The sequence below is a fragment of the Procambarus clarkii genome, chromosome 88, assembly GCF_040958095.1.
Source record: "Procambarus clarkii isolate CNS0578487 chromosome 88, FALCON_Pclarkii_2.0, whole genome shotgun sequence".
Classification (NCBI taxonomy): domain Eukaryota; kingdom Metazoa; phylum Arthropoda; class Malacostraca; order Decapoda; family Cambaridae; genus Procambarus; species Procambarus clarkii.
Window position 1 is genome coordinate 15,446,625 of NC_091237.1, and position 15,497 is coordinate 15,462,121.

The 15,497-nt window shown below is 37.1% G+C and overlaps 1 protein-coding gene across 6 annotated transcripts in view; it reads right to left on the minus strand.

The window, feature by feature from the left end:
• The window catches only part of LOC123745860 (nicotinamide phosphoribosyltransferase), a 36,349-nt gene that overhangs the window by 11,994 nt on the left and 8,858 nt on the right, over positions 1 to 15,497 (minus strand). For 5 of the 6 annotated variants that reach the window (XM_045726944.2, XM_045726948.2, XM_045726947.2 and 2 more), the window contains 7 exons: positions 12,053 to 12,181; positions 9,972 to 10,091; positions 9,422 to 9,502; positions 5,750 to 5,909; positions 4,394 to 4,551; positions 2,137 to 2,251; positions 157 to 239 (listed from right to left, as the gene is read on the minus strand). In XM_045726944.2, coding sequence (XP_045582900.2) covers positions 157 to 239; positions 2,137 to 2,251; positions 4,394 to 4,551; positions 5,750 to 5,909; positions 9,422 to 9,502; positions 9,972 to 10,091; positions 12,053 to 12,181 — 846 coding nt within the window. Of the gene's footprint in view, positions 1 to 156; positions 240 to 2,136; positions 2,252 to 4,393; positions 4,552 to 5,749; positions 5,910 to 9,421; positions 9,503 to 9,971; positions 10,092 to 12,052; positions 12,277 to 15,497 lie in introns of all 6 variants that reach the window. The other variant, XM_045726946.2, reaches the window with a different exon arrangement.

A 15,497-nucleotide genomic window follows, 5' to 3' on the forward strand; every position in this document is an offset into this window, starting at 1 on the left:
ATATGACACCCAATGCAATGCTATGAAAAACTTCCCCTTCACAACTAACTGCTCTGCATTATAGAAAAATTTAGAAAATATTGTACTGTATATGGTATTTCTTCACATATTTAAGAATTTCTCTAATCAACAGTATAAGGATTTTGAGCACAGTACCTTCTGGATTAGAGCTCCACCACTGCCGAAGACAACATTCGCAGCAGACCACCCGTGTATCTTTAAATTCTCCAAAATGGCTCCTGAAGCAGATTACAAATTTTAAATACTATATATTTAGTATATATGTACTATATGTACTATAAATACCACTATACATTTGACTATGGACCATTTATAAAAAGGCCAGTAAATAACCATTCAATATAGAAGAAGATTGACATGTATATGCATTACTACTGTAATGAAATAATGATAATGTATGTATGAATGAATGTATGGAATTAATTTATTTTGATGCAAACACAGTCTATATGTATCATATATTATCTACTTCAAAATATGACAAAATTAATCATACAAATGAAGCTAGAATTCTAGGAGCAAATTCTGCATTAAATACAATTAAATTTGACACACAGAACATTAACAGAAAACTAAGGAGGAAGAACTGCAAGAGAAAGGAAGGTGATAGAATCCATAGGAAGTATTATGAAAGTTACAAATTTGTCCATTATAAATGTTACCATGAGTGTGAGACAAGGCTCGAGTGACAGTATACTCTCGGGCCTGACCTGAGTGATACGTTGAGCTGGAATGAGTTATCTAAATCTAAAATAGAAGCCGAGGAGTTTAACAAATTAATGTAAAGAAAACAGTATAAACAATTGTGAACACTTAGCAGATGGATAAGTGTATGGAGGGGGTGTAGGATGGCCGAGAGGGCCACAGATACTGAATGACCGAGAAAGCCACAGATGCTGAATGAACGAGAAAGCCACAGATGCTGAATGACCGAGAAAGCCACAGATGCTGAATGACCGAGAAGGCCACAGATGCTGAATGACCGAGAAGGCCACAGATGCTGAATGACCGAGAAAGCCACAGATGCTGAATGACCGAGAAGGCCACAGATGCTGAATGACCGAGAAAGCCACAGATGCTGAATGACCGAGAAGGCCACAGCTGCTGAATGACCGAGAAGGCCACAGCTGCTGAATGACCAAGAAGGCCACAGCTGCTGAATGACCAAGAAGGCCACAGATGCTGAATGACCAAGAAGGCCACAGATGCTGAATGACCAAGAAGGCCACAGATGCTGAATGACCAAGAAGGCCACAGATGCTGAATGACCGAGAAGGCCACAGATGCTGAATGACCAAGAAGGCCACAGATGCTGAATGACCAAGAAGGCCACAGATGCTGAATGACCAAGAAGGCCACAGATGCTGAATGACCAAGAAGGCCACAGATGCTGAATGACCAAGAAGGCCACAGATGCTGAATGACCAAGAAGGCCACAGATGCTGAATGACCAAGAAGGCCACAGATGCTGAATGACTAAGAAGGCCACAGATGCTGAATGACCAAGAAGGCCACAGATGCTGAATGACTAAGAAGGCCACAGATGCTGAATGACCAAGAAGGCCACAGATGCTGAATGACTAAGAAGGCCACAGATGCTGAATGACTAAGAAGGCCACAGATGCTGAATGACTAAGAAGGCCACAGATGCAGGATGGGAGGGAAAGCCAAAGATGTAGATTGGGTAGAGAAGGTCCAAGATGAGATAGTAGTTAGTGCAGTGAATTGCTCAATGACAGTTTAAATAACCATAGAGAAAAACTGGCTGCAAGTTTGCAAGATGCACAAGAGTATAATTCCAGTGTTAAAAGAGAGAAAGGCAATCATCTTCACAAAGTCAAAATGTACGATTACATTAGGCATAGTCTTATGTCTTAAAGGTATTTGATGTGTAGATAGGGGATGCCTGGATATTTTTATGTTGTCAATACCCCTTTAATGTAAGGCTCCCAAAAGCAGCAAGGTTTCGGCATCAGAGATAAAGACAGAATGTGCAAAAATGGCGTACACTATAAGGCCTTACATATTTCAGAAAATTAACTAATCAGTCTAGGATTCTGGTTAATACTAGCAAGAGATATATGATTTTTTTGTACAGAACTACTCATTACTCACCTATAGTTCTGTATGATATACCATCACCTTGAATCACTCTCACATATGGAGGAAGAAGTTTAAAGCCTTTGGAATTTTCAATTGTTCCATATGCCTTGCCAAGAATTTTTAAACACTGAAAAAGTGGTTATAAAATATATGATCAAAGCAAATGTATAAACTTCCAATTAACCACTGCACTGCGCCAAACAACAAATGTCCTTTTGAGAGTTGTGCATTTTTTTTTTTACTTAGGCTATATTTTAATGTTATTTAATTTTTCAGCACTCTGTGTCTTGAAATGAAAATAGCTGAGCTTGAAAACATTTTGTCATTAAATTTACCTTACCATTTATAAAAACAACAAAATATGTCCTTAACAATTGCACTATGAAGTTTTTTCCCAAAACTGGTGTGCAGTGCAGGGGTTAATTAATAATAGATTTTCTACTAAAATCATTTATACTTTAGCATGTTAAGGAAGAGCCTGAAAGGGAAGTACAGTAATAAGCAAGATGCATGCACTGTTGTCATAATACCAGTAGCCATAACACATCATCTGGTCAAAATACACAGTACAGTGTGGAGGATTATCCAGCCTAATTGGGACATCCAAGCATACAGATAACTAAAAAGCCGAATAATCGAATAAAGTCATTTTAAATTTATTTTAACAAGACATGTGCTAAAAATAGCTGAACGGTAATAGTGTTTAAACAGGAATGCACATGAAAGAAACCAATTAAATCCTTATTATTTGGTATATGAAGAAAATGCTCTTCACCACCAAATCGTGACCAGGGGCCAGATTCACAAAAGCACTTACGAACATTTACATCTTTCCTCAATCTTTGATGGCTTTGGTTACATTTATTAAACAGTTTACGAGCATGAAAATGTCCCATTTAACTGTTGTTATTGTTATGAACAGCCTGCTGGTGCTTCGGCGCTCATTAACTGTTTAATAATTGGAAACAAAGCCGCCAAAGATTGAGAAAAGATGTAAAGGTTCGTAAGTGCTTTCGTGAATCTGGCCCCAGACTCCATGGATATATTTACCAATATTTATCTGATGGCCACCATCTCTAATGGCTACAACGGGGCTCAAGGAAGCTGGTGGCTTGTCAAACATTCTCCTATTATTGGCTCTAACCCCAGTAATTGGTTAATGGAGGTGGAGAACCAGAAATTTCTATACTATCTAGATAATCTTTGAATTCAGAAAAATGGGGTATCCAGATAAGAATTCCACTGTACTGTTATTTTGCATACAACTTTTTACTAAACTAGGGAAAAATTATTTATTATTTATTTGTATATACAGTACAAGAAATTACAATGGGTTTTTAAAAATACATTTGTTGGTAATTAATTGGTACACTTTTGCAAAGCCACTAGCATGCATAGCATTTCAGACAAGGCCCTTAAGCTAACAAGTACATTGATAGGTATACTGTAACAGAATTTGAATTCCCATAATAGCTACCTTAGCATAAAGTGATTACAATAAATTCTACTGATGCAGTTGTATTCCTACATTATAATATACTGGGTAAGTGGGTAGCACAAGATACTGAATTAGTAGCACAAGGTGGGATGGGATACTATGAAGATGAAATTACGTACTGGCACTTCATTGTTCTACTTCTGAATAGAGTATAGACTGGAAATATGTTTAATTCATTAGGGAATTCCATATTTTGGGTCATTTTATTTGCTTGACATATTTGCATAGATTTAGCCTGACATTGGAAATATCAAAGAGGCTTATTTCTGATGTGATGCTCATGGGTCATCATCATCTATGAAGTTTCAAGACATGATTAAAAATTAGGAACTAGATTTTATTCATGTAAATAGCACATGAGAACTTATGGAGTGAGAGTATGTTTAGCATGCTAGAAATTTAAACAGTGTGTTATCTGAAGATAGAATTTGTTATAGTTCTGATAGCTGATTTTTGCTGGATGATGATGGGCTTGAGGTAGTTTGCAGTGGTAGAACCCGATGCACAGATACCATAAGTTAGAAAGGAATAAATTAGCGAGTCGTATTGTCAAATATAAAGTATTATTTCCCCTTTGGTTTAAGATATAAAATGCTGGAATTCATTTTACAACAATTCTTAAGCAAATAATATCCTACAATCATCTAGGATTACATATTAGAATTATGCGACCATATTCACTTCATTCTTTTCGTATCCTGTGAGCAAGGCATACAAACACTTTACTGTATTAGTAAATACTGTGGTGCAAAAATAAAATGTATAATATACCTTGAGTACCACACTTGCGGGGTCACCACTGTCTGGCCGGATACACAAGGCTCCTCCGCTCTTGCCTCTCTTGATCACCAGGTCTCTCAGTTCCTCTCCCCAGATCTTTTCGCAGCAGTTCCAGATGTCATACGAGTCACTCACACAAGCTACCACGCCTAATGAGACAGACCATAATTATACACCCGAATACTGTACTTTCACATCTCTCATGTACAGTATTGAATAAATTGAATCAAGTATTAGCTTTACAGGTACTTAATATAGTTATTCAAACAATGACTTCCATTCAAGTTAATTAATAGTTCCTAAATACAACATCAACAGCACTAGCAAATGAGTATTATTTTGAATACTGCCATCTTGCATATTTAATACCAGTACAACTAACAGAACATTTCTATTGTCTAAGTACACAATTTGTAGAAGAATCTCAAATAGCACTCGAGCATAAATTCAAAGTTACGGGACAATGTCAACATTATACTCAATAAATTGAAGCACTTTTAACTACAGTACTGTAGTGATAAAAATTTATATATTTAGAGTATATTTGGGGCTTTGTTAATTTTTATCTTTTATGAATAGAAAATATTACCACCAAATGCTCTCTAGAATGAATGGAATATTATTACATACTAACAGCCCACTTCAATCAAAGCTGGAGAAATTGCAGACCTAGAGAGCATGCAAATATCTTTTACTGCTAGAATCCACTCAAAAAACCATCTAAATTATAGGGACTCCTTAAAAGTGTTTAATCTGAATTCCCTAGAGCACAAGTGGGAGAGATGCACAATAATTTAAACTTGGAAAATATTAACATAGCTGGTTCCAAAACTGAATGCATAAATAACACAAGACCAGAAGGCATAGCAGGATGTAAAAAAAAATAGTCCCACAGAAAAGCTGAGGTGCAACTGGAATGCCAAGAGAGAACTTGATCAACATCAAAGGCCCAAGACTTTTCAACACTCTCCCTCTACATGTATGGAGCATGACTAGCTGACCTTTCAGTGTTCAAAAAGAGAACCTGATAAAACACATTGAAAGGATACATGATCAACCAGGCTGTAACATTTTACATACATCAGGCTGCAAGCCACCGCATCAAACAGCCTGATTGACCAGACCACGAACCAGGAGGCCTGGACAGAGACCAAGCCGTGGGGACATTGCTCCTCGGAATCACTGGCAGGTTAAAACTTTGTACAGCAGCCGATTCTCAGCATTAGAGCCACTCATGCAACTCTTTCAGATCCAGCACCTTAGTCACAATTTGAACACAAAGCTGTTCCAGCCTAGCATGAAATTGGTGAAGGGTGTCTATACACATTTTTGAGGTTTACTTCACACCATCTGGGTAAGACTCCATTATGTTCCGAAAAGCATTCGCCTCGCCGCCCCGCCCCCAGGTGGTGATTGTGGAATGTTCAGATGCTGGGATGGAGAAAGCCGCAATAGGCGAATTGTAGTACTTGCGTAATAAAGACAGCGCAGCAACAGTGTCTGATCCCTGCAATTCAAGAAATTGATACCTTAAGAGAAATGCAAAACAAAAATTTACTGCCAATTCAAATCAAATAATTTCCCCAATTTACTTTTAGTGTGAAAGGAAGCAAATTTGTTGTCATTACAGCAGCTGAAGTAAACACCAATTGCTAATCATGGTGGTGGTTCAACAATATTGAATTCCTTGTTGTCACCATTAAATCTTTTACACATTAAAATCGTCACAGTAAATGTTAAATGATTTTCATGATTTCACATGCTGAGTTCAACCAAGTACTGATCAATTAATTCCCTTGTCTACTCAAACCATATGATTATAAAATGAAGTGCAAAGGATGAAAAAACTTAGATTTGAAATGGGTCAATCAACATCAACACAAGACATTTAAAATTCAATCAACGTTAACATGAGAAATTCAATCAACGTTAACATGAGACATTTAAAATCTAACAACATCAACACGTGACATTTAAAATTCAACCTCTTCTATTATTAAATTTATAATTGTGGCATTCATTGAATTTATTGTTGTCCGATACAATTATGTGTAGATTAAATTACGGGACTTGGAAGTCATGGATAGCAGCAATCTGAGAACAAGACAGCAATGCATCAATTCACAAAATAAAACAAAAAGGATGCTGGGATTTATGGGAATCAACATCACTGGAAATACAAATATTATTCTTCAGGTACAGTATATGGTTTTCCAATATTTAGGACAGCAACCCTGTTAAGTTTATCAAGGTCCCAACAGGCTAATGACGGTCCTTTCCCAGGATGCAACTCACAGTTGCTTAACTCCCAGGGTCCAGAGTCACGAAGCAGTTACACAAGCACTTACGAACCTGTACATCTTTCCTCAATCTTTGGCGGCTTTGTTTACAATTATTTAACAGTTAATGAGCTCTGAAGCACCAGGAGGCTGTTTATAACAATAAGAACAGTTGATTGGGAAGTTTTCATGCTTGTAAACTGTTTAATAAATGTAACCAAAGCCGTCAAAGATTGAGGAAAGATGTACACGTTCGTAAGTGCTTACGTAACTGCTTCGTGAATCTGGTCCCAGGTATCTATTCACTGCTAAGTGAACAGGTGCATGAGGTGTAAGGATATGTGCTTAACAGTATTATCATGTTGGGAATCACACCCAGAACCTACCAGTTATGAGCTAACGCACTGACCATTATGCCACAAGACTCTTGGGCTATATACTGTACAGTTCTGGTTGTCATACTACAGACTGGACATCGACTGTCTTGATAAAAATACAGAAAAAGACAACAAGGTCAATACCAAGTATTAGGGACCTTTGCTACGAAAACAAGTCATAATCTGTGGTTGATGTAGAGATAAAGAACAAAAGAGGAGAATATCAAGGTTTTCAAGTGGTTTAAAGCATAAATATTCTAAAACTATCTGGACAGGTCAGAACCTAAAATAATGTGTGCAGGCTGGGGAAATTTAGTTTCATGAGGGATACAGGAAGTAATGGTTATGGAATAGGGTGGTGGATGAGTGTAATGAGCTACCAGTTAATAATAAAGTATTAACACAAACAACTTAACAGGTTTCCAGAATGGACTGGACAGGTGTATGGGCAAGTGGGGCATTGCTTTAAATGGAACCTTTCTAGTATCGGCCAATGGGCCTGCTTCTGAGTAAAAGGCCTATTTAACATTTAAGCTGTTTTCCAGAAATGTTATTCTATTTTATCAAAACCTTGGATATCTTATTCCTTCATGTAATTGCACTTGCTAAAAAGAAGGCTGAACCTGTGTAAAGTCTTCCTAAGATATTTTATCCATCTCTATGTCTTAAGGTCCCCAGAAGAAATACTTTAACAAGTTTAAACGTGAGTTTAACATACTAGTGCGACATGCATACATGAGTAGCCACCACTTCTTGTGTGTGCTACGAGACAAGAATGTGTGGAAACATTGTGACAAACTTGGAAAGCACAATCAAATGGAGAAAAGTACAAGGAAACAAAGAAAACAAGAAGGACTAAATACTGTATACATCAAAGCATCCCGACTGACTGACTGGTTTGTTGGTTAAAATAACCCTGTCACCATAACAAGAAGACCATTAGTGTCTATGAACTTGGGCAAGTTAAGGCAACTGAAGGTCACAGAGATAGGGCATCATGAATGATTTCCATCCTCCAGGAATCTTTCAAAGTAAACCTTCACTACCTGTTGGCACGCCCTTGGGATTGTCTTCAAATTCCTGGTTCATACAACATTAGGCAGGTTTTAAAACCCTCCTCAATGGTAGAAGTCTCAACAAGGCGGATGCAATCACTTTCAATGGTTAATTTTGGCCATCACTCAAACTGATAGAAGAGGCCAATTAACTTAAGATATTTAGTTCAATGACTTTCTATCCATTTTTTTAACAATAAAGTAATACCTATTATGTACAACTTTCATACACAATAGGTATTATCCCAATCATGGAATTACCAGCCAACTTCCTACATCTATGGTAGGGCCATTTCTCCTGCTACACCTTGGGGGTAGTCTCAAGTTTGGTTAGCCCCCCAGTAGAAGGATCTTCAAGACGATAATGAACGAGTCTGGTTGCCCACCATATGAACCTTAGAAGGAATCTTGTACATAAAACTTTGTATAAATGTACTTTCCTGCGGCCTACCCCCACCCCCTTTCCTCATCAACCATAATCAATCAAGGGAAGGTATATGCACTTCCGGTGTAGAAGATTTGACAACAAAGGTGGTCTAAGCTCTTTAAGTAGTGACTAACCTTTAAGGATACCCAGCCAGATTGATATTGCAAAAGAGAGTAACAATGAAACTCCTGAGATACCTGGTCCACCTCTTACTATGAAAGACTTTGCTGATTATTAGCCATATATGCTCTGAAGGATATTAACCCTGAATGCAGAAGTTGGTAAATCATAGGATCCATGAGGTGATGACATGTCACCATAGGAATCAAAACTTTACAGTCAAGCATATCAATTTTATTTTCCCTAATCATTAAGTGCTTGACCTACTAATTCTTCAAGCTATCTAACACCATCCACATGTGGCTAGTGTCGAAACCACAAGATTCATCTAATGAAGAGTCAGTCAACAATCCAGGTTGCATTGGTTGCATGGCTTACCTGATTGCCTGCCTGCCTGTATTTTTAAGAAATTTGGGTCCATTAGGAAGGGAGGCATGGTGAATATGAGCCAACATATATTCTACTGATGTAGTACAGTATTCTGCCACAAATTCTCACACCATATCAAATATTTAGTACTTTACTTTAGAATTATAAGTGAACATTCTCTAGAATTTAAATAGTTGTACACATGGAAAATTTTGGCTCTGGAATCTCTCTCAGTTTTCAACATGGCAATTAATGAGAAAATATTTTTGTTTGCAGAGTATTTGATTTGACTCTCAAACATATTTTGTGAATCGTCTCACATGTGTTAGGCGAGGCTTGCCTTACTGTGTTATATAGATGATGCTATCAATTATCACTGTCCAGCTACTCACCTTAAAGTTTACTAGATGGGATGCCCCACCAATGGCAGCACTTTCTACAGATGATGCTCCTCGGTATCCAAAATCATGCAGCTGAAAAATGAAAAGATTTATTATAATTCCTGTTGGTGGGGACAGGTAGCCCGTACATAGGCTTATTGAGGTCCCTGTATGTCTACTATAAACCTTCCCCAGGATCCAACCCACAAACAGTTGCCTAACTCCTTGGTACCTATGTATCTATTTATTGCTAGGTGAACAGACGAATTAGAAAATGTGCTGAACCATTTCTGTTCCACCAGGGGATTGAACTCTGGATCTTCAATTGTGAGGCGAGGATAAAGACATCTGTACAGTACTATAAGATCCTTCTGTATTATGATTTGTGAGTCTTGGCTCAATCTGCATTCCTCATATCTAAAGATACCCTCCTGAGACAAAGTATGATTTATACATCTAATAAATGATCTGTTATTGAACTTCCAGAAGTAATGAGGTGAATTAAGAATGTTTAATTTTTCTCCTATCAGTTAAAACATCACCCATGAAGTAGATTTCTTACTGCAAATGGAAGGGGATCCAAGTTGTCATGTGTATCCTCCAGGTACCGATGAATTATTTGCTTTTGAATCCGAGAATTTGTTGCAACTGTCGTGGGGTACCATACTTGAACCAATAGTGTCTGTAATGAAATTGTAGTAAAATTATTTAAACGCAAAACTGTTATTAGTAATATTTAAGGAAATAGCCAATATATCAGAGCTAAAGGTCTAAAGATTTACCATTAAGTAGAAATGAGAGAAATGAGCAATAAAAATGTGAACTAAAGCTAAATGCACTGGAAGAGAGTGGGACAAGAGGTGATATTACATGTAAAATACTAAGGAAAATAGACAAAGTGAATAGAAACAGTCATTTTAAGGGGAGGGGGAAAACAGAACTAGGAGGGCCAGAGGTGGAACAAATCCACAAGGGTTCATTTGATGCATCATGCTACTGTGATTTGTGTGTGCAGAGGTGGAAGTTGGAAACACAGATAAGCCAAAGCAATTTAAGGAAATACTTGTTGGAAGCAAGAGATAAACAAGTTGAATGAGCTTGAACCAGAGATTGTGGAAGCAATCATCATTCATAGCTTCAAGAGCAATAGAATGCTAGCAGGCATAAATGCACTTGGTACAATAGCTATGAGGTGGTCCTCAACAGCAGACCTCAGTACCCATAGACACAGCACCTCAGTAAGCAATGGAATCAATGTACCACCAGCTGGCAGTAATATAACCTTTTCCTCACAAAAACCGCATACTACCTCAGCTTTTTGCCACATACTGTAGAAAATGCTTTATTGCCTGTCTTAATTAAATTATATAAATACTGTCTATGCTCAATAATGCAAATTAAATGCAGCCCATCCCTATTCGAATTAGCAAGACATTCAAGTTAGGTGAAGTTTTTACTGGGAGTGTCCAGAAACGAAAAACTATAATTTATTTGGGTTTTCATTCAGCAAATTCTCAGTAATCTGAATCCTTATTCAGGTTAAAAGGTCACAAACTTGAACGTGAATTCATGCTGATTACAAGTGGATTCAGGTTACTGGAATCTGAATTACTGACAGTTTACAGAACATTATTCCAATTGAAAGAACAAAGCTCCCAAATTTCAGCTAAAAGGAACAAGATCTCAGCCCGTCCTCCAAAAATGGGGTGGTAAATGTAAGGAGGCAAATAAGTGCAATTATGTACTATTCGTAGCAGTTAGGAATTGTACTTATTTTCACTCAGTATTAAATCGTACTGTCAAATATATTGTGAATATTTGAGTTTACCCGAAAAACTGAATAGAAAACCACAACCTCACCTAACCGTCTTAGTTTTTGAAGATAATAATTTTATTACTTCTTAATTACAATTAGTACTTAACCTATAGCTATATTGATATTACAGTTTTATTAAACTAATAAAACAAAACTAAAATATATCAATAAATTGTAAAGTAACTCAGGATATTTTAAAATTTTGTATAAAATCTATATTATTTAATAAATCTGAAAACGAAATTCCTGATATTTAAAACTTGTGTATTGCTAATTGAAGTTGATACCGTCATCCTAAAATTCTGAGTGTCTTAACAGAAAACGAGAAAAATTAAATCGGGGGAGGGAGTTGGGTCAATGTAACAGCCCCATAAGTGCAATTATGCACTGCTTATGACAGTAAGAAAGTGTACTTATTACACTTAGTATTAAATCGTACTGTCAATTCGGAGGATGGGTTGCAAGATCTATATGAACAATAAGGAATTATAGTGCGACACCTAATTTGCATATACAAGTTAAAGTCATACCTAAAACTGAACAAGGTTCAGGAAAGGTATTTACTTCTGTGATATAAAGGGAAAACTTCAAATGCAATGATAAAGAATTAACATATTCACACTATCTGGGAAGCTGGTTAAGAAAGGAGCTAGATGGAATAAATTAATTTTCAAAGAGATATTATACAGTATGATTAATGACAGAAAAGTAACAACAAAGGCCAGTGCTAAAGAAATTATTCCATATACAGTATAAAGTTTTACTGTTCTATTTCTTCAACAGTACACAAGAAATTTGTAATAACAGAATGGTGATGGTTCACTTACCTCGAAGAAGTTAGTGACCCAAGGTACCATTGGGTCCGTGCTTTCAACAGTAAAGAGAACATTTTTTGTGGGGACGACTGTTCCCTCGGGTACAGCACACACACGTATTGGTAGCCTTCCACCATGTCGCTGAGAAAGCAACGCAGAATTCATAAACTCTCTAAATATAGGGTGTTCAACATACTGTACTTTTCAATTATATCTCTATTAAAGCAGTCACAGACCTAAAGAAAGGGGTAGAAATACAACTGCAAAAATTGTAATGCCAAGATTTAAAATAATGCCACCAATGTCGTTAAGCCTAACTCAAATGCAGTGTACAGTAACTAACATGCATATCAATTATTCATAGTACAGTATATGTATTGTACTTCCATTATAAAGATGGTATACATATTTTTTTTTCACAATGTAAATATACAAATACTCTGAATATAGTGCTCTTTGATATACAGTACTAGTACTGTATGTAGTAAAAGATTGAAAATTTGTAACTTAAAAATAGACAATTGCATACAAGTACAGTGGTAACTTGGTTTACGACTGCCCTAAATAACAATTTTTTTGGTATACAACATCAAATGCCTCGTAAAATTTGAATTGGTGTATGGCGTTTGCATTGGAATACGACTTGTCATGTTGAATACTTGTATGGGTCGAGCAAGCGTGTGGTGCTGCTGGACGGTGAAGGGGGGTGGGGAGGAGAAGAGGTGTTAGTGTTTGCAAGGGGAGTCCCCTTCCATTATAACATCAGGCAATGATGACATTTCTGGGGTACTCTCTCCTACATTTTGCTGGCATAACACTAGGACCTGGTTATGGCTCACTGCTTGCTTGTCTTACTAAGAATCCGTCTAAGGACACTTGTTTTTCCCCTACGTTTTAACACTTTTCTGTAGTGAGACATCACATTCATTCCCTATGAATGATCTCTTATTTTTCTTCTATTGTCTTCCTCACAATTATTTTCTTATGTTGAACTTTACTACTGACTTTCTTGGGTCCCATGGCATGAGATACTGTATAAAAATTACTTTTATGTTCAGAAACCAAAAAAGCACAAAACAATTAAATTCTTCACAAAGAATTCAAGCACGATCGTCATTAGGCAGGAGACCCTGGTAAACTGAAGCGTGCCTCGCCAGTGCCACCAGGAGCCACACACTCAGTCGACCCATACGTGTATCAACAAACACGCCGAGTGAGGCAAAACTCGTACACCAAGTCGAATTTTACAAAGAAATTGAGCTCGTAAATTGAAAAATTCATAAAGAGGGGGCATTAGTCAACTGAGGTTCCACTGTAGTTTGTCAAAGGCCCTACGAATCAAAATACATATCATTACCACTGGTCTCAGGTTATTGAGATATCCAAGCCTAATGAGTAGATATTTTTACATGCACTAAAAAATCTACAGGCCAAAATATGAAAAATATTTTACTGCTGCACTTTAAAAGAGTCTATTGTATCATTTAATAATGCTAATGAATGATTGATGCCATAGATAGATATTAAAATTCTATTTAATTAAAAATGCCTTTTTTTCTATACAGGTAGTGATGTACCATAGGCCTGATGTAAAATCAAGAAATATCTTAAAGAAATGGAAAACTAAAATTCATTGTTACTTTTAGCTAATTACGAGAAAGATCATAACTAAGAACATGAACCACACTCCATCATTATTTACTCGGTATAAAGCACCACAAATTCCAAGCCTCACACTACAAAAAGCCCGAGGAACTGAGCCACACCCACTAATCAATAGTTATTACCAGCATGTCCACACCACTAAAGGCTAGACAGTTTATGGTGGGGGAAGGGGGGGAGGGTGATTTTATTCTCTCGTTAACTGCTAAACTAATGTAAGATTAATGTGGGGGACCTTTGACAATCCACCAGCTTCCTGTCCCTGTTAAAGCCACCAGAAATAGTGGCTCTTAGGTAAATTCCTGTAAATTTAATTATTGTACATTAATGGATCCTGTAGCATAGTAGGTCTACATCCTCAGCTTACAACTGAGCAACCTGGGTTCAATCCTGGGTAGGATAGAAATGATTGGGCATTTTTCCCTTAACCTGATGTCTCTGTTCACCTAGCAGTTAAATGGGTAACCGGGAGTTACACAATCTATTGTGGGTTGCATCCTGGGGAGGGTCAGTAGTTGGCCGAATGGGTGACCTCAATATCCCTAGGTACAGGCTTAATGTCCCCCAACAACACGACTTCTTATTACAGTATTTTTATTAAAAACCAGTTTTACTTAAAGCTGGAGAGGAAATTGACGAGATAATTTTCCTGCTGCTTATTGTGCTGACTGAAAAAATTTAATTCTAAAATATATAACATACCAGTATAACCAAATGTGAGTACTGTACTGTAAATATAATGCTTGCTACATAATCAGAATACAAATTCATGATACACTTAAATTCAATTATTAAAAAATTTAAATTAAGAAAACTGGGACTTCAAGAGAACACAATTTAAATATAAAAATGCTAATAATTAACAATAGTCTACATAAAATTAAGTAATAAGATCAATGAGAACAACTATCACATAAATGACTTCATAATAACACTTATCAAAACCACAAGTTCATTTCCTTCTATATATATAAGAAAGCTTTACAAAATCAAAGTAAAATTAAAATGTAGTTGCTTAAACCTGTACCATGATGATAAAATTTTAATTGAAATATTTTATTAAATAAAAATAATCTATTGTGCATGGAATATAATTCCACACAAACTCCTCCTGGTCACACAATCTTCTATCACTTCTCAAGGAAAAACAAAAATGAAAACGCCAAGTTCAAAGCACTCGCTCGCCTGCAGTGAAGGTGTTACGCTAATCAATCATGTGAGCTGTACACTATCACCACACGCTACCTGTGGCGGGAAAGGTTCAGCACCCAGTATTGATCTGTTTGTCATCAACAATATTCAACCAGTAACTACTGTACACAGAAGGAGGGGGCAAAAGTTTATTCCACCTAGACACATTCCAATATTTATATTAACAGCTGCTATATATACTGTATATATATGAACTGTACCCCATATTTTTTTCAAAATAAAGGTTATAATTAAAACCAAATGACAGGAAAAAGAGGGAGCAGAGTAAGGAAGAAATGGGAAGAGAGGTGTGGGTGGGTCAGGAGTCATGACATTGAGAAGACAGGTAGGAAGGGCACGAGGAGACGGTAGAAAGGGCACGAGGAGATGGTAGAAAGGATACGAGGAGTCGGGAGGAAGGGCAGTGAGGCATCAGGAACAAGGGCAGTGAGGCATCGGGAACAAGAGCAGTGAGGCATCGGGAACAAGGGCAGTGAGGCATCGGGAACAAGGGCAGTGAGGCATCGGGAACAAGGGCAGTGAGGCATCGGGAACAAGGGCAGTGAGGCATCGGGAACAAGGGCAGTGAGGCATCGGGAACAAG